The sequence below is a fragment of the Rattus norvegicus genome, chromosome 4, assembly GCF_036323735.1.
Source record: "Rattus norvegicus strain BN/NHsdMcwi chromosome 4, GRCr8, whole genome shotgun sequence".
In the NCBI taxonomy this organism is placed as follows: domain Eukaryota; kingdom Metazoa; phylum Chordata; class Mammalia; order Rodentia; family Muridae; genus Rattus; species Rattus norvegicus.
Genome location: NC_086022.1, coordinates 119,019,842 through 119,045,602, shown reverse-complemented (window position 1 = coordinate 119,045,602; position 25,761 = coordinate 119,019,842). Strand labels below are relative to the sequence as shown.

The 25,761-nt window shown below is 38.9% G+C and overlaps 1 protein-coding gene across 2 annotated transcripts in view; it reads left to right on the top strand.

Annotated features, from left to right (window-relative positions):
- Positions 1 to 25,761, top strand: part of Exoc6b (exocyst complex component 6B) — a 455,447-nt gene that overhangs the window by 62,123 nt on the left and 367,563 nt on the right. For both annotated transcript variants that reach the window (NM_001109246.2, XM_063286526.1), the window contains 5 exon segments: positions 3,645 to 3,810; positions 8,053 to 8,100; positions 9,786 to 9,876; positions 9,982 to 10,027; positions 17,153 to 17,357. In NM_001109246.2, the coding sequence (NP_001102716.1) occupies positions 3,645 to 3,810; positions 8,053 to 8,100; positions 9,786 to 9,876; positions 9,982 to 10,027; positions 17,153 to 17,357 (556 nt within the window).

Here is a 25,761-nt window from a genome sequence, read left to right as displayed (position 1 = left end):
TCAGGGATTTTTGTGACTCCCCTCTATGGGCTTCTACTTGTTCATTTATGATTTCCTGGAATTCTTTCAGGGATTTTTGCGATTCCTCTCTGTAGGCTTCTACTTGCTCTCTAAGGGAGTTCTTCACATCTTTCTTGAAGTCCTCCAGCATCCTGATCAAATATGATTTTGAAACTAGATCTTGCTTTTCTGGTGTGTTTGGATATTCCGTGTTTGCTTTGGTGGGAGAATTGGGCTCCGATGATGCCATGTAGTCTTGGTTTCTGTTGCTTGGGTTCCTGCGCTTGCCTCTCGCCATCAGATTATCTCTAGTGTTACTTTGTTCTGCTATTTCTGACAGTGGCTAGACTGTCCTATATGCCTGTGTGTCAGGAGTGCTGTAGACCTGTTTTCCTGTTTTCTTTCAGCCAGTTATGGGGACAGAGTGTTCTGCTTTCAGGCGTGTAGTTTTTCCTCTCTACAGGCCTTCAGCTGTTCCTGTGGGCCTGTGTCTGGTGTTCATCAGGCAGGTCACTTGCAGCAGAAAAGTTGGTCTTACCTGTGGTCCCGAGGCTCAAGTTTGCTCGTGGGGTGCTGCCTACGCGGAAGTGGCGGCAGCCACCAGGCAGATCTGCGCCGCCCTTTCCGGGAGCCTTCGTGCACCAGGATTCCAGATAGCGTTTGGTGTTTTCCTCTGGCGTCAGAGACGTGTGCAGAGTGCAGTCTCTTCTGGTTTCCCAGGCGTGTCTGCCTCTCTGTAGGTTTAGCTCTCCCTCCCACGGGATTTGGGTGCAGAGAACTGTTTATCCGGTCTGTCCCTTCAGGTTCCGGCGGTATCTCAGGTGCAGGGATCCTGCCGCTCCTGAGCCCTCCCCCACGGGAACCCAGAGGCCGTATACAGTTTCCTCTTGGGCCAGGGATGTGGGCAGGGGTGGGCAGTGTTGGTGGTCTCTTCCGCTCTCCAGCCTCAGGAGTGCCCACCTGACCAGGCGGTGAGGTCTCTCTCCCACAGAGTTTGGGAGCAGAGAGCTGCTGCGGGCCGGGATCCTCGGGTTTGGGACTCCCGGTAAACACAGGAAGTGCCCGGTCCTAGAGGAATTTTGCCTCTGTGTGTCCTGAGTTCACCAGGCAGGTCTCTTGCAGCAGAAAAGTTGGTCTTACCTGTGGTCCCGAGGCTCAAGTTTGCTCGTGGGGTGCTGCCTACGAGCTCTCCCCGGCGGCCTGTCTTTTTTTCTCTATACCTGTCTCTAAGGACCTCCAGAAGCTATTTGATTTCAGTTGTCAAGGGCAGCAGTATACCTTTATATTACCTATATATTAATGCTCTAGCTCTGTGTCATAGCTTAGTTTGAATGGATCTTGATCCTCTGTCTCTTCTACAAAGTACTGCATTAGTACACCATATTGATGCCATTATGTTGATTGGACCAAGTGAACATGAGGTATCAACCACATTAGACTTGTTGGTAACAGAAATGTGCATGAGAGGATGGGAAATAAATCCATGTACAATTCAGAAGACTTCTACCTCAGTGTCTTGGTCACTGGTCTATTGCTGTGAACAGATACCATGACCATAAGAACTCTTATAAAAGAAAGATTTGATTAGCAATTTGTTTACAGTTTCAGATGTTTTGTTTATTATCATCATTGCAGTGAACATGGTGGCACACAGGCAGACATAGTGCTGGAGTAGTAGCTGAGAGCTGTACATTTGGATCTGCAGGCAGGAAGTGAGAGACATTGGGTTTGGCATTTGAAACCTCAGAGCCCATCCCTGTTTGTACTCTTCCTCCAACAAGGCCATACCTCCTACAAAAAGCCACACCTCCTAATCTTCTAATCTTTCCCAGACAGTGTCACTCACTGGTAACTAAGCATTCAAATATTTGAGTCTATGGGGCCATTCTTGTTCAACCCACCACACTCAGTAACATTCTTAGGACACCAGAGGTATGGGACATGCAGAGATATTCACACTCATATAGAACTGACTTCCTCATGTATAATCTACAAATGAGAGCAGTGCCCTGAATTCTAAACTCAAATTTCTTTTATTACTGCATGACTCCAATCGGAGTATTAAAAGCCGTCAAATCATATGATTGGAGTCGTGCAGTAGTGACAAGAAATTTGAGTTTAAAGCCATGAGATTCTTGGTGAGAGAGCATAGAGAGGTGTAATAGAGGGGGAGGCTCTAGAAGGGAGACTGGGAAGGTGTGTCAGTGAATGGGTAAATCCATGTTAATGTGGCTACTATTGCCCTCTCTAGAAGAGAGTGTTTAATGAAGAAGTGAGCACCAAACCTCAACAAATGCTGCTACCAGGGAGTAAAATGAATCCTTGCTCTAGTGGGAAGAAAAGAAGTGGAAAATGTTTTGCTAGGACGGAGAGCAGAAAACCTAGATGGTAGCTGGAAGGGCACATGCACATGCAGTTCAGGGCATGTTCTCCACTGATCTTTTTACGGACATGGTCTGATGGAGGGGGCAAGTTACATGATGTAGAGCAGAAGTCTTTAACATAATAAGCAGGGTTAGCTGCAAATGAGCTCTGACTGTGGAGAGCAGACAGAGGAGGAAGCACAGAGGTAAGCAGGTTGGTTGATTTTCCTGAGGGAAGACGAAATAGTTAAGTGTATTCCCTTCCCTCCTTTCTGAGAACTGTTTAGTTAGAACAGTAAGCGAGAGGGGTGGATCAACATTGAGGCAGGAGAAATCAAGATTTCCACATGATGAGATTTTATATCATTTTTTGAGATGTTAATCATTTCCTGGGTTGATCATTCCTAATTCAAAAATCTCAAGTACGAGTGCTCATAAGGAATCATAAGTGGAAAATGCCAGGTCATGTTTGTGACCTGTTGTAGTCAAAACACTAAGTCACTAAGACACTGAATAGATTTTCCTTTAGGATATAATTTTTATGTGAGAACATGATGAATTATGTGTTTGGATTTGAATCTTATATACAAGGTAACTCACACAAATATTCCCCCAATTCCTCCAATCAGAAACATTACTTTTCAAGCATTTTAGACAAGGGATCCCATCTCCAGTAGGATTTCCTAGTGGTGTTGAATGACTATTTTAGATTGCTGCTATGTAGTCATACTGAATCTAGCCAGCCTGTCTATGATTTTTTTTTCTCCAGTACTATTCAACTTCTTGGGTGGTGTCATGGAGTAACTAACTGGATAGTTGGATTTATTGAAATCGAGCTTTGCTAGATGAGCTAAATGGAGAAAGGGACAGGAGCTGTAATTCACGTCTTTTATTTTGTGATGACAGTCTAATGATGTGCCAAATGTTTTTAAGTGAACTAGAAAGCAACTTTTTTGGATTTTCCTAAAACCAACCCAACCCAACCCAACCCAACCCACCCCAGTTTCAATGTGGGGACAGTATGGACTCAGTTTCAATGTGGGGACAGTATGGACTCAGTTTCAATGTGGGGACAGTATGGACTCAGTTTCAATGTGGGGACAGTATGGACTCAGTTTCAATGTGGGAACAGTATGGACTCAGTTTCAATGTGGGGACAGTATGGACTCAGTTGATGGTTTATGTATCTTGACTATTTAGTTTCTACAGAAGTTTCTTCCAAGTTTGTAATTTTCTTCTCCTCAGAAGTGCTGAAATCTTCATGCCATCTTCTCTTTGAAGGTCTGTTTATGATGGTGAGGAACATGGACGATTCATGGAGAAGCTAGAAACTCGTATTCGCAATCATGATAGAGAAATTGAGAAAATGTGCAACTTTCACTACCAGGGCTTTGTGGACTCCATTACTGAACTGCTGAAAGTACGAGGAGAAGCCCAGAAACTCAAGGTAAGGAGACACTCCTAGATATTTGCTCCTCTGTCCTCTGCTGGGGTTCTGATCAGTATTGACAGAGAAGAGGCCATACTGCATGACCTGTAGAACAGGCTTGTTTTATTTTCATGTGGTAGATACTTAAGTTCCCACTTTTCAAATATAGAATCTAGGTGAAGGTTCATGGATAGCCTGGGCAAACCACAAAGTTGGTATGAAGTGAACATTACTAAGCAAAGTACATGTACAGTTTAGATACAGTCATATTATTTTCTTGGTTTAAAAACATGCATAGCTCCCTTTGGTTAGGTTTGAGAGAACACAGTCCAGCATACTTAGACTAGTACTTAAGGTTCCATTCATGTGACTCTGCCATGCCTTCACTCTCATTTCTCGGCTTTTATAATGTTGATGGTGATGATAATTTCTTTGAGATTGGGTCTTCCTATGTATCCTATCCTGGCCTCCAGTTTCCTCCTTCCCTAGTTTCTTCAGTACTAGATTACAGGTGTGTCTCATTGTACCTGGAGTGTAGTAAGATTTTTACAAAGTGTGGAAATTCTATACCAAAACCCATATAAAGAATACTCTTTTAACTTAGTTTAATGCCTACAAGTAGGTTGAACCAGTGATCAGTTTCTTAAACTTCTCCTGAAGCCACCAGCTTCTTGCTGGAACACCCCCCCCTCCCCAAGCTAGGCATTAAAAAGCTGCCATTACTTACTTGATAGGCCAAGGTGAAAAGACCTGCGGTGACTGTGAAGTGCTGCCTACAGCATGATTCATGTTCAGGAAAGACGCAGGTCACAGCAGATCCCTTCTCTTAGATAACTTGGCTTCTTGATCCAAAGACTATTCTCCTAAATTTCTGTTATGTTAAACAGTTTAGATTTTTGCCATTTTCTAAGCAAACTCATCTGTTCTGTCATTAATAAGAGTTTTATTTTTTTCTCTCTAGTCTTTATACATTTTTCTTGTTGGAATGTAAATTAGAGTCCTTAATAGAATTTTTTTCTTCATGGGGTTAACTGGACAGCGTGTATAAAATTCATCTCAAAGAATATATTGCTAAAAAAAGAATTTTTTAAAAATTGCAAAGAAACAAATTTTTTTTTTGAAAGGCTAAGCAAGCTATTAGATACCAAATAGCTCCCTTGCAATCTTGATTATTCTTTTTCTGTGCTTCTTAGTCTTTTGCATTGCAAACTTCTCCCTCGTAGTCTTGGGAACCTGTTCCAGGATGGCTCAAAGGATAGAAAAGATATAGAATATGGTTTAAGAGAAATGGTCCAGATCATTGCCTGGAAACTTACCAATTGCTCACCTTAATTTCTGATTGATACTCACCTTTGTTCTACTTTCTCCTCTACTTTAAATTGGCTCAAGTTGCAAATTCCTTCAGATTGGTCTGAATGCTTCTGATGGAATACCTGACTGTATTTTTCTAGTTTGGTATTTTGGCTGCTTGAGACTCTTACCCAGTGACTCTGAGGGTGAGGGGACTAGTGTCTAGCTGTACACTTGGTAAGGTCTGCTCTGGGGAACCCATTTGAAGTGGGTGAAGAATGCTGAATTTCTTAACTCTTGAAAGGAATTTAGAAGTGGAAAAGTTTTAAGTCTAAATCAAGCACTTATAACACTAAGTTAATATAATAACATTGCACTTTGTGATGCTCATTATTTTGTGATCACACATCTCTGTATGAGTATATACACAATGTGTGTCTGTCACGCACTTTCATACCTTTTTTTTTTATTAGCAGTGTCTTTGTAGACAGTTCTTTTCATTGTAGAATATAGAATAGTTATCAGCTAGAATTAAGACAGTTACTATTTTTCTTACTGTTGACATAGAGTAGGCTCCTTTGGATTTGTTTTTGATGATTATTTGCATGTTTAGTTTACTAGTCATTGATCAGAATTTCTAAGAAAACTTGAAACTAAGCAGAAGAGAATTAAATAAAAAATGAAATGTATTATATCTAGTAAAGATAAACATTGTTTCTTGAATATTGTCTCAGTCTGCGTATATATGTGTGTGTCTGTGTGTGTGTCTGACTTTGTTTCTTTCTCTCTCTGTCTCAGTGTGTGTTCATTTCATATGTCTGTGTATGTGTCTGTGCCTTTCAGGGTTGCGTTTCTCTCTGCGTATCCGTCTTTGTCCCCGTGTGTTATTTCTCTGTGTTTGTATCTCTGTGTATATGTCTGTATTCATGAGACTTACTGTAAAATATATGTCTATAAGTTTGCGGTTAGAAACTTTGAGAAATGATGCAATAAACAAGGATATTTTAATATAGACAATAGTTGTGAATGTAGTTGTATTAGAGGTTTTAATTTTGAGAGAACTCCAGAATAGGATAAAAACACCCAGTTGGTTGAAACCATACCCTTTTTTTTTTTTTAATCCACATTGGTTTCTCTTACTTTGAGCTGAATCCTATTTTTCTAGTGACAGGCTTTCATTAGAAGCAGCCTTTCTTCTGTTAGTTCTTCAAGTTATTTAAACAGCCATTGTTTAGGTGTGGGATGAAGTGTGCAGGGTCTCCAAACCACCTTTCATTTATCTATGGGCTAAAAATAACTACATTTCTTCATGTGGTATACATTTAGCTCCTAATTTTTTTCTTTTTTTACATTTTTATCATGCTGCAGTTTGTTAGTGGCTTCATGATACATGACATCTGAATGTCATGCTCATCAGTTGATCTTGTTACCCTACCATTTTCTTTTATTTTAGAGTGGGTATAACAACTTCTGGCTTAGAAAGCCAAATCTAGTTTGCCCCCTATTGTTGTAAATAAAGTTTTATTGAGACCTGGCCACACCAGCACATAACATTTTATTTATTGCTACAGTTCTGTCAGTGTTGGCTAGTTACTGCAGAGAATTTGTGGCCTGAAAAGCTGAAAATACTTACTCTCTTACTGTAATGGAAACAGATTGCTTGCCCCAATTTTAGGTGATGCTTTGGTGAATGTCTCAGAGTTGCATTTGGTGGCTATATTCATTCTTGCCTCTCACTGAGCTCACAGACTATTAGTTAATGGTGTTTTTCACATCTAATGCTCCTAGGATCATAACTATCTATTGCTTCTTTTCCTCAGATTTTATAAAATATTTTTTGGAAGAGGTCAGATTTTATTTTATCTTTGAAAGCAGGGGTGCAGTCTCTAATCTGTTATGGACTATATTATCCAGTTATCATGTGTAATTTAAGATTACAATTTTAAAAAGTGTGTTTTCTGAAAAACTAGTTTCTTGAGATGATGTTGAATCAAATAAGTGTGGAAAACACTCCATACGATGTCCCTTTCCTGAGCATTCATAGTGTTTGTTATTTTCCCCTCTTTGTGTGTATTTATGCAATGCACCTGTACACATGTGCTACTAACATTAGCTAGCAATTCTCGATGCGTCAAGGGACACTGTAGGAACTACTGTGTTGAGGTTAAGTATACCAGTGCCAGGCACTAGCAGAAGGCCAGATCATCTCTGTTTAAGGAGTTTACAAGTAAATATTGTCCATATTTTGATAATGTCTCAGATGATAAGCAATTGCTTTTCTAAAAATTTATTTGTTTTATGTTAGTGGAAACGTCAAGAGTAGATAGTTGAAAAGGGATGTGTTATAAGTTATAGCTTATTTAAGGCTTATTCACATATTTCCACTGTCTGGTCTGAACTTGATGGGTTAATGGAAGTATTAGAAGCTGTTATGAATTAGTGATCCCAAACTATTTAGTGATTCATCTTGTAGAATTAATATGATAACTAGTAACGACCTGACTCGTGTCACACAGTTGAGATCGTACCTGGCTTTTTCAGGAGCACACGTGAAGTAAGAAGTGTCTGTGGTAACATCTATTTTCTAGACTTTGCACAGATTAAAACTCTTTGGATTATTTTATTTCTTTCTGCTTTTCTTGTTCTTGTTTGTATCCCCCAACCCCCTTTCTCTCCAAAGTTAGAATGTGATCTTGAGGATATGATAGTATCTTACTTTGGAATTTAGTATCTAAAGCAAACATGTCTCTTGTTCAGCTTTTCTTTTCCTTTTGCAAAAGGTCATAGAGATGCCTAGTAGAGAAGTTGGTAGGAGTTTAAGTTGTAGAGAGAGCAGCTGGATCCCCATGTGCTGGAATGCAAAAAGTATCTGTAGACCTAACCCCAGTCTTTTTATACTACATTTTGATCTTTATCCTACTGTTGTCAAAGTGTTTGTTTTTATGAGTTTAAATTGTCTTCTCTCCACAGAACCAGGTGACGGACACTAACAGGAAACTGCAGCACGAGGGCAAGGAAGTAAGGCCAGCTTACCTTCAACAACATCTTCTGTTTTGTGCTGGATGGCTGTTCTTCATTTTGGGGATTACAGAATATAAGCAGTTTGTTGGAAGTTCTTGGGTGCAATTGTTACTTCTTGTAATGTTTACCTGAATAAAATGAATATAGCCACTACAGGGTGCACTGAAGTAAGATGCAGCCTCTAGGCTGTGTATAAAAGAAAAAGACATTGAATAGTTTACCATCCCTGCTGGATTGTTCTTCCTCCCTCTTCACCCGGCTCAGCCCTCCTGTATTGTTATTCTTCTGTTTTCAGTCAGGGTCTCAAGGCGCCTAAGTCTGATTTGAACTGTTTCTTCTGCCTCCACTTTCCCAATGTTGTGACTACTGGGAGGATGCCGCCAATCTTGGCTTATGTTACTTTTCTCTTTCTCCTTCATACTCTCCCTCCTTCCCACTTTTTTCCTTTCTATTTTCCCTCCCTCCCTCCTTCCTTTCTTCTTTTTTTTTTGTGTATATTGATTTTACTTATTTTATGTCTGATAATATACCAAATACCTGGATTTTTTTTTTTTAAACAAGGTATTACTGTGTAGCCTAGAGCTCACAAACTTAAAACAATCTTCCCATCTCAGTCTCCAGAGTCCTGGGGTTACAGGCACGTGTGCCCCACCCTGTTTGTATATTACCTGATAGGCACTCTCTTTCCGTGTTCTCTGCATGCTTTTTGCTTTTCCTCATTTTGTTTTTCTCCACTGTGCTGTTGTACTTTCGGTACATAGTTTTTACTTATGTAGTTGTTTTGTTTGTCTCCCTCCATTAGAATTTGCTCCACATTATTAGAGGGTTTGCTTGTTTTATTCATTGCTGCTTCTCTTCTGTCTTTCTAAACAACAAATGTTATAAAGTGAGTGCTCAATAAATATTTCTTTAAAAAAAGCAATTCTGTTAATTGACAAACTCATCATTTAAGCTTTTACAACTTGCACTTATAGTGTACATGCATTTATTTACTTAATCCAAAGCCAAAACCGATATTTCTCCTATTTTATTGGTGGGGAAACAAGAACAGATGGTTTGGAATTTTATAGTAATTGACAAGGCTGAGGTCAAAGTCAGCCCTTTCTGATTTGCAGTACGTTCCTCTTCCGTGTCATCCACCACGGAATGACCTCTTTATTCTTTTTGCATATTTAAGGGATATAATTTTTAGGTGTATGTGTGGGATGGTCCCTGAATGCAGATATGGAGATTTTCACTGCACACAGTCCATATTCTACAGATACGGTTTGTTGCATTTTGAGATGACTGTGGGAAGAGAGTAAATTAGTCTCCAGTAAACTGGATCTTGTGCAAGATTGTATCCTTTAGGTGTGGAGCTTGTTTGCTCAAATGGGACCTCTTGAAGATAAGAACTGCCTTCCTCTGGGACCCCAGTGGGCACAAGAATGTCAACCATGGAGTCTGGTAGGGTTGGGAAATGGGCAAATGTCCTAGCTAACAGCCCTGTTTAGATGCACATGCAGGGCGGTGGGAGAGCCATGTAGGCGTGTTCACTGATGAGGAGGCAGTTCTTAGCTTGCCTGGTAGGTCTTACCAGGAATCTGGAGTTCTTGGATGAATTAAATGTGAGGTGGGAAGACTGAAAACTTTTTATTTACAGTTCTTGGCATAATTCTGTTTTTTTTCCCCCTTTTGCCAAGCTGGTAATAGCAATGGAAGAGCTGAAGCAGTGTCGACTACAACAGAGAAATATTTCTGCTACTGTTGATAAGCTAATGTTGTGTCTTCCAGGTGAGGACCTGGGAATGGAGTGGGATTCTTGATGTAATTCCTTTAGCTGAGTTAGTTGTTTACTTTGTTTCAATGATGCCTGTGTCACCTGTTTTCTCTTTCAAGTCCTAGAGATGTACAGTAAACTGAGGGACCAGATGAAAACCAAAAGGTAAGATTTTTTTAATTGAGTGGTCTTTATTACCAAAATTTTCTTTTATTTACAATACTTAAAAAAGAGATTTATTTTATTTTTATATGTCTCTGCGTGTATGTCTCTGTTTTTGCTGCATGTGTTATGTGGATACCCACAGAGGCTAGAAGACGGCATTGGATCCCCTGGAACTGTAATTACAGGCATTTGTGTGTTGTCTGATGTAGATGCCAGGGTCTGAATGGGTCATCTGTGAAGCAATAACTACCCTCAACCACTGTCCTATCTCTCTAGTGCCCTCCTTGCATCTTGAGCTGTCAGCTCTACAGAATATTTAATTGTATCTGGATGACTCAGTGGTGCCTATGAACCTTGCCATTCGGCTGTTTGGGTTAGGACATTTCTCTGCCTTTTCTGACCTCCCTAAGTGTTCATCTCATACCTCCTGTCAGTGTGCCCTTGTCTCCTTTCTTTCCCACCACTTCTATCCTCCACTGCTTCTCTCCATTTCCTTACCTCACATACATACCCCATCTAGACTAGTACTTAGCACAGACTCAGGCAAGCTCTCTATGCAGGTTTCCCCTCCCTCCCTTCCTTTCTTGGTCTACTATTTGATGCCTTAAGTCAGGCAGTCTTTGGACTCTGAGACTTTTCCTTGATTGTGACCATGGTGTAGAGATCACCTTCAGATTTATAGCCCATCTTGTTTGTTTTCTTCTTTTGGAGTTCAGTTATCTGCCGTGTGCTGTTTGATGGTTGAAAACAGTTGTTTTATGTATTAGACAGGACCTACTTGTTATAAAGTGTTGCGTCATGTCTGTGTCTTGTTAAGCTTTCATGGCTGGAGGCCTTTTTGAACTGTAAATATCATTTATACTCTTGGGTTTTATGTTTCCTAAAGTGTCCCTATCACATATCTTTGTTAATAATGTTCTTCTGTTAGGGAAGGAATTATTTTTCTGTGGTGAAAGCTTATATTTCATATTTTATTGTTATGAATGAGAGGTAAATATTTATAGGTAACTGATTCACTTTCAGGGATCTCTTAGAATTAAAAGAAATAATCTTGAAAGAGTTCTTTTCACAATAGCAGTTATTCTCAGGCTATGGGTTCCATAACCCTTTTGGGGTCAAGCAACCCTTTCATGGAGGTCACCTAAGACTATAAAACCAAATATTTACATTATAATTCATAACAGTAGTAAAATTACAATAATTAAGTAGCAGTAAAACATAATTTTATGGTTGGGGTCACCATAGCATAAGGGTCCCAGCATTAGGAAGGTTGAAAACCACTGTCCTAGAGGGAAAAGAGGAGAGTGAGCACACATGTAAATGATGTGGAGGAACTGGCTTTTCAGGTTTTTTCTTCTTCTTCTTAAAGACAAGGTTTTTGCTATGTAGCTTTGGCTAGCTTCAAACACTTTGTGATCCTACTACCTTTGTTACCTGATTAAAGGTATGTGCTACCACACTTGACTTCATTAGTTAATTTATTTTTGTATGTTTTTAAGATTGATTTTTTTAAGCTTTTGATTTCGTGTGTATGTGTGTATGTGTTTGTGTGTGTGAATGCATTTGGGTATTGGTACCCCAGAGTTTAGAAGAGGGTGTCAGATCCCCTGGAACTGGAGCTATGTGTGTTTGTGGGCTGACACAGGTGCTGGGATCCAAGCTCTGTTTTTGTTTGTTTGTTTGTTTGTTTGTTTGAGACAGGGCTTCTTTGTGTAGCCTTGGCTGTCCTAGAACTCACTCTGTACATCAGGCTGTCTCTGCCTCCTGAGTGCTGGAATTAAAGGTGTGTGCCACTGCTGCTTGGCTCCAAATAAGGTGCTGTTATTTGTTGCCAGGAATCACTGGACTTTGTATTAATTAGTCTTGAAAGATGTGATTCTGTTTGGCAGAGCAGATGCTTCATCATGGGCTGCATGTCTGCAGGCAGCATGCCTGAATTTCCTCATTCTGGAAACTGAGTTCTTAGAACTAAACCCCAGTATGTATTTATCATGGTGGTTCAACTTCTATTACATGCAGTCCTTGATACCTAGTTGAGTCATTGCTATTCTGCACATGCTAAATCATGTAAAATTGTAATATTTTAGAGTCTAAAAATTTAATGAAAACAACTATTTCAGATTTATGTTTGTATGTTTATTTCTAAGTTTAAGATGAACAAACCTCTCTGTTTGGACTAAGAGTTTAATTCTTAGAACTTATGAGAAACGACCCTCCCTCAAAAGAAAAACCAACCAACTAACCAGCAAACAAACAAACAAACAAACAAGAAAAAAGAAAGAAGTCTGTGGTCTGGTGTTTGTTTTTGAGTATGTTGAGGTAAGAAGAGCTGAAGTGTCTGCCGTGAAGAGTCTGAGTCCAAACTAGACCTACGTATTTGTTTCATCTATGGAAGGAATGAGTTTTCCCTTTCTAGACAGATATCAAATGTCATAATTAGAGAATTTTAAAGCCTAAAGAGGAAAATTATGAATATTTTGCTGTCTAAAGAAAAAAATACTATGATTCTCACTTTTGTGCTTGTTCCTCGGTATTTATTTGAACTTTTTTGTCTATTATTTGTGTTTGGTGCTAGATATCTATGATTTGTGAAAAAATTATGCACAGTTATACTTTTTTTAAAAAGACAGTCTGACCTCTAACTTACTATGTAGTCCAGGCCCTGAATTCATGGCGAGCCTTCTGCTTCAGCCTTTCAAGTGCTGTGTTTATAGTCATGTCTGGCTTTACAAATACTATGATTCTATCTGTAAGGTCTGTTTGTTTTTCAATTAATACAAAATCTGGGAAACATTGCAGCATCAGCATCATTCATGAAAAGGATAAATCAAACTCCTATCTCAGCTCTTTGCTCTAAAAACCTATTTAGCACATCGAGACGTAGGGGATGCATGAACCAGACACAAAACTAAAGAGAATTGATGCTGTCTTTGATCTTAGGCAAAAGCCTGAGAACTGTTTGTCTTTTTCAAATGTTTTATGTTCAATAATATTGTAAATGTTTTTATTTATTTATTTTTAATTGGATATTTTATTTATTTGCTTTTTAAATGATATCTCCTTTCCCAGTTTCCCCTCCACAAACCCCTATCCCATTCTCCCTCCTCCTGCTTCTATGAGTGTGCTCCTCATCCCCTACTCACTCCTACCTCACCTTGCATTCCTACACTGGAGCATTAGTTTATTGACATTTTAGTACATGGATATATCATAGTTTGTTTAGCCAGCCAGCTCCTTCTTATTTAATACCCATTTTACTTTAATTAGCCTACAATTTAAGAGCTCTATATAATTTCGACAGTTAAATTTCCTTTGAAGTCATGCAGGCAGAAAGAATACCTTGAGAAGGTTGAGGAGATATTCAGGTGTAGAGGAAGTGAGGGAAGCGGAACAGTGAGGCTGTGGCAGGAGAGCAGGAGGCTCCACAGTTGCAGCTGAGAAGGGCCGCAGGGGTGTCAGGGAAGGAAGTAGGGAAAGGAGATGAGTAAGAGACAAGAGTGATGGCACTGAAGGAAATGCCATAATGTATTCTGACTTAAAAAGAATAATGAGGGATTAAACCTGTAAAGACTTCTAAATGTATATACAGGATATTAATAAAAACATTTTCCTTTTTGTTTTTGAGATGGTCTTATCATTTAACATGGGCTGGCTTGGAGACTATGTAGACCAGGCTGATCTCAAAATTATACATATCCTCCTGCCTCTGCCTTCTCGCATCAAAGGCATGTGCTACCAAATCTATCTTATCTGTCCCACCCGCTTCTCAACAGTATTTCATTATGTAGCCCAGGCTGGCCCCAAACTTGTGACAATTTTCTTACCTCTGCCTTTTGAGTGCTGTGATTATGGGTGAATGCTACCATGTCTAGTTTTTATGTCAAAAAATGTTATGCCTGTGTATCTTTTTGGAGACAGATTGTTATACAGCCTAGGCTTACTTAGAACTCTTGATCTTCCTTCGTCTGCCTCCCAAATTCTGGTATTATGACATGTGCCAGCACACTCAGCTAGCTGTTTTTAGTTGATTTACGAATCTTAGTATGTATGCCTATAGAAGCTTTTGTAGGTGTCATGTGAAAAGTATCTGTCTTTTTATTACATCTCTCAGAATGGCCAGAAATACTTACTTTCTTCAAGACAGTAAGAGTCAGTTCATGCATCAGAGGCCTTACTTTAAGAACTAAAACTACTGGAGACAAAGAAATGTAAACAAAACACCTCAAAGTGTAGTTGTGGGTTAAGGACCTCCTTAACAAGGTTTCAGAACTCAGGAAATAATTGCAAGAAGTCACAAATAGGACTACATAAAATTTAAAAAAAAACCCCTCTATATAGGAAAAAAAAAGCAAACAGCAGAATGAAGAGACAGAATGTAACAGAATCCTTGCCAACTGTATATCCGATAAGTGATTAATATCTAGATGCTATAAAGAACCGAATAAAATTAAACACCAAATGAACAGATCATCTAGTCAGTAAATAGGAAAATGAACCAAATAGATAGTTCTTCAGAAAGGAAAACCAAGTGCCTCAAGATATGTGAAAAGGATGATCAGCATCTTTAGTCACCAGGAAAACATAAACTAAACCTACACTGAGAGTCCATTCCTGGGGCCAGTGAGGCACTCACTGGATAAAGGTACTTACCAAGAAGGATTGCTGCAAGGTGTTCTCTGACCACATGTACCTATAACTGCCCTCTCCCCACATAAGCAAAAGAGTGTTTTAAAACAACAGAAACAAAATAAATTAAAAAAAAACCCATCTCTATTATACCCTAGTCAGAATAGCAATTATCCAAAAAGAAAGGAAGGGGGAATGGAAGAAAAGGGCAGAACATACTGGTTATATGGGAAAAGGATGTAGATGAAGTAAAGACCCTCGTGAAGATATAGGCATTGTGGAAAACAGTTTGAAGATTCCACAGAAAGCTAACTATATAATAGAGGTACCATACTATCACGCTATCTCTCCTGGGTATATTATCTGGAGGATGCTAAATTAGCACATCACAGAGTGAGCCATGCCACAGCACACTGCACCATTCACTTATGTACTTAATCATGATAGTCCAGGAATGGAACCTTAGTGCCTATTATCAGATGAGTGGATAAAGAAAGTGTGGTTAATATAAACATCCACCCATAGATAAAAATGAAATTAGGACATTTGCTGGAAAATGGAGCATGGAGAGATCATTATGTTAGATTAATAAGTTAGACTCAGACAAATATTGCATGCTTTCATGTGCAAGCTAACTTGAAATTTAAATATATGTACGAATAAAATATAATGACATATGAAAATTCTATAAACCCTCTATTTTGTATTCTACATTAAAATGCAAGAATAAATCTAGATTATATAAATATTTATATACTAGTTAGTATTATATACTAATCACATATATGACATGGTAATCGGAGATGGCTAAAGGAGGAGGAAGGCATAAAAACAGTGAGGAGGAAAAAAACAAAAGGGTAATGGGGGAATTGAATGCAAGCAAGCCATGTTTTCTGTTATGTGCAGAGAATAGATTTAACTGCACACATTAGTGTCTTTCCTTGTACAAATGCTATGACAGCCAATGGAGACTGAGGGGAAGATGGTGATTACTGAAAGGGAAGGAGGAAGGAAGTAGGAAGGTCCTGGGGGAGTAAATTTGAGCAAGATGCAATGATGTATGTATGAAAGCTTTTGTTATAAACCCATTTATTACACTGATTTCAGTTACTTGAAGTTATTCTGTGTTTATCATCCTTTCACTTTTAGCCTGTCTGTGTCTTTCTTTCAATCTAAAGTATATTTCTTGTAGATAAAAGATGATTGTGCTTTTTAAAATCCCACCTTGTGATGTTTGCTTTTTAGTTGGAATTTATAGTCCTTTCATACTTAATGTTATTAGGGTTGGATTTTTCTGTTTCATAGTTTTCCCAATCTCCTTGGTTTCTGTTCCTCCTTTCTCCTTTTTTAATTTAAATATATTGGAATATATGCTTTTTTAAAATTGATTTTGAAAATAGTAAAATATTTTTTAGATTTATTTACTTTATGTGTTTGAACAGTTTGCCTGCATGCGTGTGTATATATACCATATGTGTACAGTACCTGAGGTGGCCAAGAGAGGATGCTATATCCCCTGGAACTGGAGTTATAGATGGTTGTGAGTTGCTATGTGGTTGCTGGGACCTGAACCCCAGTCCTCTTCAAGAGCTTCCAGTCCTCTTAACCATTTATCCATCTTTTCAATCTCTTTAAAAATATTTTTTGATTTGCTTTCTTGGAGTTTGCTATATGATACTTAGGTGCATCTCAGTTTATTACAGCTTCCTTTAAAGTCTTTGCCTACTCAAATTTGATATATAAGTGTACACACACACACACACACACACACACACACACACACACACACAAACACATATACTTATATACTGCTAGCTTGGTTTTAGTAGCTCACCTTTCTTGCTTACTGTTACATATTTATGATTTCCATATATTTTATGAGCTCACGTACCATTAAATTACTACTTTAAAAATGTTATTTTTCAAAGAAGTTAAGAAATCTAATTTTTAAAAATTAATTTTAAAAGTATGTCTTGTCTTAATATCAGTGCTGTTTTTTCACAAGAAAGTTTCCCAGGGGAACTGCAGGTAATGGAAGTATGCTGGGCAAGGCTGGTAGCAGCATTTCTGTGGAACAGTTCCATTGATTTCCCTGAAATCCTGTTTTGGGTTAATTTGGATACTTTTTCATACATATGCACGTGTGTACACAACACACACAAACATATGCACATGATTTTTCAAGTTCTCTTTATCTTCATTAGAAGTCTTCTTGAGTATTTTATTTTGTAGAATGGTCTTTTGACATCGAGAATATTTTAGAAATTATATGATTTATTTCATTGGCATTCATGATTATTCATTTTTTGGATATCTTTGATTTTATTTTATTAGTCTTTAAAAATATATTAATTTTTAATAGTTAAAAAATTCCATTAAAATACTACACTGGACTTGTCTTAATGTACAATGAAAGCTAATTGAGGTTAGATTTTTTTTCCCCTCAGGTAGTGCATTTGTCTGTCTAAGAAAGACTGAGGTGGTTGATTTCTTTTGTAGGCATTATCCTGCACTGAAGACACTGGAGCATCTGGAACATACCTATCTGCCTCAAGTGAGCCACTATCGATTCTGTAAGGTGATGGTGGACAACATCCCTAAGCTTCGGGAAGAAATAAAAGATGTTTCTATGTCTGATCTCAAAGACTTTCTGGAGAGCATCCGCAAGCATTCAGACAAAATTGGAGAGACTGCCATGAAGCAAGTAGGTCCTTGGTTTGTGACAGTTCAGCCTGTTGGCTCTGCAAATAGCTGGTTATACCCAGATCTCTCCTTGGCAAGTGTGTAATTCCCTCTTACCTCATTGTAGGAAGGTCCTTCATAAGTGAAAATGTTATGAACTTGGCAGAGTGATGAGTTGTGTTGTTCCTCTGTGACTGTTGAGTGAACAGTGTCTAATGGTGAAGATTTGTGTCCAAGACTGGAGAGAATTCAGCTTGACTTTGTATAGTATTTAAAGTCCACAGTCTTTGAAAGCTTTCCTTTTAGTAAATAACATGAACTGTGTTGCATGTACCTTTGGTTGGTTATTTACTGTTAAGATGGCTTGTCATGTGTAAATATTTCTGATGTTGATGGGTGTTAGTGACAGAAAGGCGTGTTGTTGTAGACTGTGGGTTATGACTGCAGAAGGGATATACTTACAACCCCTAAATTCATCAAATGTGTTATGAATACTTATTTTCTTTAAATATCTTCAGCTCTGAGGCTGTAACATCATGAGAGGTATCTTTTCTCATTGCAAAGGAAGAACAATACTGGTTTGCAGTAACATTGCCTCTCGAGATTTAAGTCACAATGATACTATAAAGATGTGTTAGTGTATTTGATGATGCATCCTACAACATAGACTTTAATTATTTATGGAAAGTGTTTTATGGTTTTGTAAACAAGTGTTTTCAAGTAGATTCGTATTATACGTGGGGAACAAGGCAAAGCAGACCACATCTGGAAGCCTTACTTTAGGGTTCAGCACGTATTAATAGGCATAGTTCAGATGTCTATCTGATACTGCAGAGTTTATAAGATAGTTTAAAAAAGTCTCCTTTTAAATTTTATTGGTATTATACTTTAAAACATGACAAGTGTAGGCTCTTCTTGTCTCAGCTCTTTTGTGCTGTGACTGCAGGTGTGAGGTGTCACCAGTTCTTAGGGCTGGACCTCTACTCTGGCTTTCTAAAGTTGCTTTCTCCAGGCCCTGGCTGGATGAATTTATTTTCCTTTGCTAAAATGCTGTTATGAATATTATCACTTCATTTAATTTGAGATTAGCTGGTCTTATTTCCTAAGTATCTGAAGAAATGAATGCCCACGGAAGGGAAGAGACTTGCTCAAATCCAAGCAACTTGTGAAGGTCAGACCCTCTAATAGAATTCAGACAAAGTTGGAATGGATATGTTAACCATGGCACTCAGTCTTTGTAAACTCTTAGCTAGTTTATTTTTTATTCTACAAAGAAGAACTGAATAAATCTTTCTGTGGATTCAGTACTTTATTAAAAGTTTTCATATCAGAAATGGCCTTAGAGCATGAATTGCTATTCTGTGCATGCATGTGTAAGGTTGTTGTTTGCTTTGTGTTTTGGGGCACAGTCCTCACTAATACAGTCCTGGCTGTTCTGGTACTTGGTGTATAGAACAGTCTGGCCTCAAACTTAGAGATGCAAGCCTTCCAAGTGCTTGGATGAAAGGTTTGTGCCATCATGAGCAGCTCTGTATGGTTTTTTTTTTTTTTTTGTTGTTGTTAAAATCAAATAATTGGTTCCTTAAAGGCATCTTATATGTGTTATTATTATTATCCCTTATTCTCATTTGCGCCCCTGTCGACTGCCATTCTCTATTCTCCCTCCTTTATCTACCTTATTCCTGCCCCCATCTCATTTAGTCCTCCCTTGTATTTTATCCTGCCCATTTCTCTTGATGCTCTTCTTGCCTACTTCCTGGGCTAAAGTAATGTGCGTGTATTTTATAGTTACATGATGTAACTTGAAGTGATTTTAAAAAAATGCCTAAAGAACTTCTCTGCTAATTTTCTACTAGTTTCATTTTGAAACTGATTTCTGGAACTCATGTTACAAAATCGAGTGTGTGTGTGTGTGTGTGTGTGTGTGTGTGTGTGTGTGTGTGTGTATGGGCGTATTTATTTCTTATTTTGATTAGCTTGCTTTAGGCTTTGTAGGCCTGAATGAAGTTTGTGAGTAAACATTTTTTGCTAGGTTGATTTCAATTGTGAGGCCCTTTAACTGAGAGAAGGATTTACTTACTTTTAAAATTCTGTCTTGTCTTTGTCAAGTTATATGTTTGTGTAACTGATGTTAAGAAAAGAAGCTATCCTCTGCTTCTATTTTAGTGTTTTTATGGGATTTCTGAGTGTGTGAATAAGTAGTTCTCTGATTCTGATAACTTTTTTGAGCTCTTTTCTTTCTATTTGCTTTGTTCAATTCCAATGTGTTAGTTTTTGTTTGATTTTATTGTATTATTAAAAACGAAAAAGATATACACACATGAAAGGAATCTAAACAGAGTCACCAAATAATGGGGAGACAATGCCTCAACTGAACATTTTGTGCCACCAACTGAAATCTCTAGTTCCAGGAATGGGTTGCATCTAGTTGAGTCATTGGCTAAAGGGTATCCATGGAAACGCCCAACCACTTAGGCTATTGCCCAGACTATTGATTGTGTTTCACAAACTGATGGTAAGGCCCTATTATTGAGGACAACAGTCATGTATCTCATTGAGCACGGTAAAATCAAGCTTGTGCTTAGAGGCTTTCCCTGTGCTGACTAGTGTTCTATGTACTAAAAGGTATGTTGCATGTTACCAGAGGAAAAAGGTAATCAACCAACTCTGCTCTAAACCCTAATACCTTCAGAGGGGCCTTTCTGCAAGATACGTTGGTGAAATAGGAATACAAATGTAGGAGTAAACAACTACCCTCTGATTTGATGTAAGGTCCACTCCCTGAGATGGAACAAAGACTTGATTCTGCTTAGGTGGCCAAGAACCTGAGTTAGATGGGTCATGGGCCTAGGAGGAAAACCAAAGACTATTACTCTGCTAAAAAAATAGAGCAACAAAGTAACCTCTAGTGATATTCTACTTTGTTAGCTATATTAGAGAAGCTTCTTGAATTTGAAAGGAACTAACACAGAGACCCACAACTGGACAATGTACAGAGTGAGAGCCTTTGGAAACCATAGTCCTAAGTGGGATATTTTCCTCAAACCCCTCCTCTCAAGGATATGTGCAGAAGATTGTAAAAGCAAGACATGTTTGATAGCTCAAATGAAACAGCATCTTCCAGACCTCTGCACACTGTTATGGTCCTTGTGCATTCATGAGTATCAGTTCTGTTGTGTACTTTTCCAATTACTGACTTGCAAAGGAAACATTACCTTCTCCAATGGAGTCTCATTAGGTATATTACCCAGACTTTAGGGTAGGCCCTATTTTTAGTTGGGCAGCACAAAATGAACTCAGTGATGTTTTTGGAACTTTTTATCTCCTATTTCTTTGGGCATATATTTGCCTCATTTGGTCCTTTGCATTTGTTTTGCATTTTGTTTTCCATTTTGTGTTTTTGTGGCAGATTGGTGTGTGTATGTGTATGTGTGTGAAACTTTAAAGATTTATTTATTTTATGTATATGATTACACTGTAGCTGTCTTCAGACACACCAGAAGAGGGCATCAGGTCTCATTACAGATAGTTGTGAGCCACCATGTGGTTGCTGTGAGTTGCACTCAGGACCTCTGGAAGAGCAGTCAGTGCTCTTAACCACTGAGCCATCAATCCAGTCCTGGGATTTTTAAAAAATAACTTTTGAAAATTGCTCTTATTGGGATATATTAATTATACATAGTAATGAGTTTCATTATGACATTTTCATACATGCATAATGCTTATGCTCTAAGATCAAGAATCAAAATGGGACCTTATAAAACTGCAAAGCTTCTGTAAGGCAAAGGACACTGACATTAGGACAAAACGGCAGTCAACAGGTTGGGAAAAGATCTTTACCCATCCTACATCCGATAGAGGGCTAATATCCAAAAATATACAAAGAACTCAAGAAGGTAGATTCCAGAGAATCAAATAACCCTATTAAAAAATGGGGTACAGAGCTAAACAAAGAATTCTCAGCTGAGGAATATCTAATGACTGAGAAGTATCTAAAGAAATGTTCAACATCCTTAGTCATCAGGGAAATGCAAATCAAAACTACCCTGAGATTCCACCAGTCAGAATGGGTAAGATCAAAAACTCAGGTGACAATGAATGCTGGTGAGGATGTAGAAAAAGAGGAACACTCCTCCATTGTTGGTGGAACTGCAAACTGGTACAACCACTCTGGAAATCAGTCTGGCAATTCTTCAGAAAATTGGACATACTATTATTACCTGAGGACCCAGCCATACCACTCCTGGGCATATACCCAAAAGATGTTCCAACATATAACAAGGACACATGCTCCACTATGTTCATAGCAGCCTTATTTATAATAGCCAGAAGCTGGAAAGAACCCAGATGCCCTTCCACAGAGGAATGGTTACAGAAAATGTGGTACATCTACACAATGGAGTACTACTCAGCTATCAAAAACAATGACTTCATGAAATTCATAGGCAAATGGATGGAACTGGAAAATATCATCCTGAGTGAGGTAATCCAATCACACATATACACAAAAACCAAACACACATGGTATGCACTCACTGATAAGTGGATATTAGCCCAAAATCTCAGATTACCCAAGATACAATCCACAGACCACATGAAGCTCAAGAAGAACGACCAAAGTGTGGATGCTTCAGTCCTTCTTAGAAGGGGGAACAAAAATATGCATAGGAGGAAATATGGAGACAAAGTTTGGAGCAGAGACTGAAGGAAAGGCTATCCAGAGACTGCCCCACCTGGCAATATAGCCCATATGCACACAGCCACCAAACCCAGACAATATTGCTAATGCCAAGAAGTGCATGCTGACCGGAGCCTGATATAGCTGTCTCCTGAGAGGCTCTGCCAGAACCTGACAAATTCAGAGGTGGATGCTCGCAGCTAACCACTGAACTGAGAATGGGGTCCCAGTTGGAGGAGTTAGAGAAAGGATCAAAGGAGCTAAAGGGGTTTGCAACCCCATAAGAACAACAATACCAACCAACCAGAGTTCCCAGGGACTAAACCACCATCTAAAGAGTACACATGGACAGACCCATGGCTCCAGCTGTGTATGTAGCAGAGGATGGCCTTGTTGGGCACCAGTGGGAAGAGAAGCTTGACTGACCCCCCCCCCAATGTAGGGGAATTTCAGGAGGGGAGAAGGGGTGGATGGATGGGTAGGGGAACACCCTCATAGAAGAAAGGGGAGGGGAGATGGGCTAGAGAGTTTATGGATGGGAAACCGGGAAAGGGGATGATATTTGAAATGTAAATAAATAAAAAATATCCAATAAAAAAAGAATTCAGCAAATATGGTCTAAAGTTATATATTAGTGTTCTTTCTCTAGTGGTGTGTCCTGCGAAGCCTATGTCACACATGAAAGCATGGAAAATAGGAGTATCAGTGTATTTCATCAATGTTAGTAAAGTTTAGTTTTCTTTCCCCGATTTAACATGAAAAAGAAAAGTTGTATGTACTATTAGATTGTTGTTTCCTAAAGGTTAGGGCACACCCATTACCTTTGAGAGAACTCGAATCTAAATGATGGAGAGGAGTGAATTGCCATGGCTTCTGGTCCTCCTATGTATGATTAGTGACTACTCTGATGTGTGAGCCAGCAGGATTCACTCCCTGCTGCTCTGATCCAAGTCTTAGAGTGCCCTTTAATGTAGGGGTCTAGGCCAGCCTTCACAGACAGATCTGAGGCAGAACCCATCTGATTGATTGGTCATGAGAGTGATTTTAGTTGTGGGACAGATAGGATGGCCCCATGTTTCAGAGTGCAGAGTGTACATTTTAGATCAGTGCATGTTTGATTGTGCATGTGGGTGAGCGTACACATATACTTACGTACACTTTGAGCTTTATATAAGGGGCTGGGGAGATTCTGGCCTTCTTTTTCTTTTATTAAGTTTTCTTTCTTCTTTTCAAAATTGTCAGCAGCAAATTCTTTTGTTTTATGTACTTGAGGAATAACTTTAAGCATATTTGCAAGTCTTGGTAAAATTCTCCTCACCATTGCTATGTGGTGATGTGTGTGTTCCCCTCCGATCTTCGTTATCTTTCCCACTGAGCTGGCTTATTGCATCAGAGGGCCTTTGCTTTTCCAGGATTCACTACTGGAAGCCTTCTAACTTCAGTGCACTCAGGCTGCTCTTACGTCTGTGCTTTCTTGGGGGATCTGTAACTAAAGGGAATGCTTCTTCCATGCAGCCAGTAGGATTAACAGATGGTCAGTCTGAATCCCAGAGCATCCAGCCTTCTTTCCTGTTTGACCCCATAACCTCTCCCCTGTTTGGCAGTGTGCTGGTGTTGACAGTTCTTTTGGTTCAGCCAAAGGTGAAAGATAATTGCTTGTGGAGTAGCAGCTGGGATGCTATGTGTTTCTACAGCAAGCATCTAACCCCACCCCCAGGCAAAACTTTGGATCTGGTGCGGATTTCAAAGCATGTGTTAAACTTTATGTGATACTGATTAAAATGGAGGGCTCCAGGGTGAATTGGCAGCCCCACAGCTGCATCAGCCAGATGACATACAGAGAAATGACTCAGGACAAATGGAGGGCTGCAGTCTGCTTGTCTCAATACCGTGCAAGCCTGTGGAAGGAAAGGTGATCCTCAAGTGTCTTGCTGTAGCCCAAGGCACATCTGACTCTTTTGTAGCCCCTTTGTTGAGGTGGTGTTTTTCTTTTCATTTTCCTTGCCTTTAGAAAGCAACAAGAAAAAAACTACTTGTGGGTAGTAATTTGCAATTATTATTTCCTTTAGTTCTCTATTAGTGCATGTCTACACCAATAGATCTGAGACTCTGAAGTTCAATTTGCTGGTCGAGGAGCTGAGATCTGAAGTTTATTCTAGAAGAATAGAAGCTTTCTATAATAGGTTTGGGTTTTGGCTCAGGATGTCTTTTTAGAAAGAATTATGCATTCGTGACCTAGGCACAGCGCAACGTTTCCTGAACAGTAGTCGTTTAGATTATCTTTGCTGAGAAATCTCTGACTTCACGACAGGTTAGGATAAACAGTTTTTTAGAGGGAGTTATGTTTTTCGTTTGCTGTTTGTTTTCTAGGAAAACAGAAAGATCAGGAAACTTAGAGGAGTAAGGATGATTATCCTTATTAAAAACTCCAAGCCAGGGGCTGGAGAGATAGCTCAGTGGTTAAGAGTGCATACTGTTCTTGGCAGAGGAGCCTGAGTTCAGTTTCCAGTACCCACACTGGGCAATTCACAGCCACCTATAACTTCATCTCTAGGGGACCCTGACACCTCTGTCTCTGACAGCATTGCACTCATGTGCATATGTGCATGTGTACACGTGCACACACAGTCATGCAACTTGAGGACTCATTGTAAGATGATGTTACTGGCCGAGCAGTATTTGAAGTAGGAGGTGTGGCTTCAGCAATTCCACAGGCAAAGAAAAACATCTTTGGATATACAGTGGACCCTCATTGTAAAAACCAAAAGCTTTTACAAAAATCTCTTTTTTAAGTCTTAAGCATAAGGATCCATTCAAGCTCCCAGGGAAGATGTTGGTGCCTTTGTGTTTCCTATATCTTTTTCTTCTTCAGATTGCTTCTTTTCTACCTCTCTTGTCTTCCCCTCTGTTCTTTGGTTTTTTGAAATGGGAGCAAGGAATATGCTGGGAATGGAAAGAGGAAAAGCTAGTTCTTTATATGACATTTTGGAACTTTTATTGACTTTTTTATATAGTTCCTATTTCACTAAAAACATTTTTGACATGCAAATTATAAGGTGTGGTTTAGGTTTGAGTGAGTAGATAATCAGCTTTTCCTCTTCCTGCTATGTGGATTTGGTTAGATAGGACCTGAACCTGTCCCAGGATACTAGTAGTGACTTCATAGATCCTAAGATCCCACTTAGCTTCCTTCCCCATAGAATATTCTGTATGTAGAGGAAAATATATTTTGAATGTAGTCAGCCACTCAATCATAGCAAATCTACTTCTTTTTAAGGACCATTTTTAAAAAGTGCCACATGGGTAATTTACTCAATAGAAGGTCAAATACTGTGTAACAATTTTAATTAAATAGAGAGGGGTAGATACTAAGCATTTCTTTGTGTAGTGAAGTTTATGAAAGAGAAATAAAATGGAATTTGGAACTTATCAGTGACCATGTTGTATTCTGCTTATTTAAGACTTTGACCTCACTAACCTGTTTGATGCATGGGAAAGTATCCTACTTTAATTTCTCTTAGTTTGAAGACAATGTAAATGTCTTCACAATGTCACATGTCTTCACACATTAATACAAATCATCCTGATTTCAACTTTATTCTTTCAGTCATCAAGCCTCTTTGAGGATATGTTGAAAGCAAGTCATTATGTTATGTTGGGTGATAGCATTTGCTGAGGAAACAAAGTAGCAGAGAACCTAATGTTTGTCTGTGTTCACTTCTTTAATACTCCAGCTAAATACTTAGAA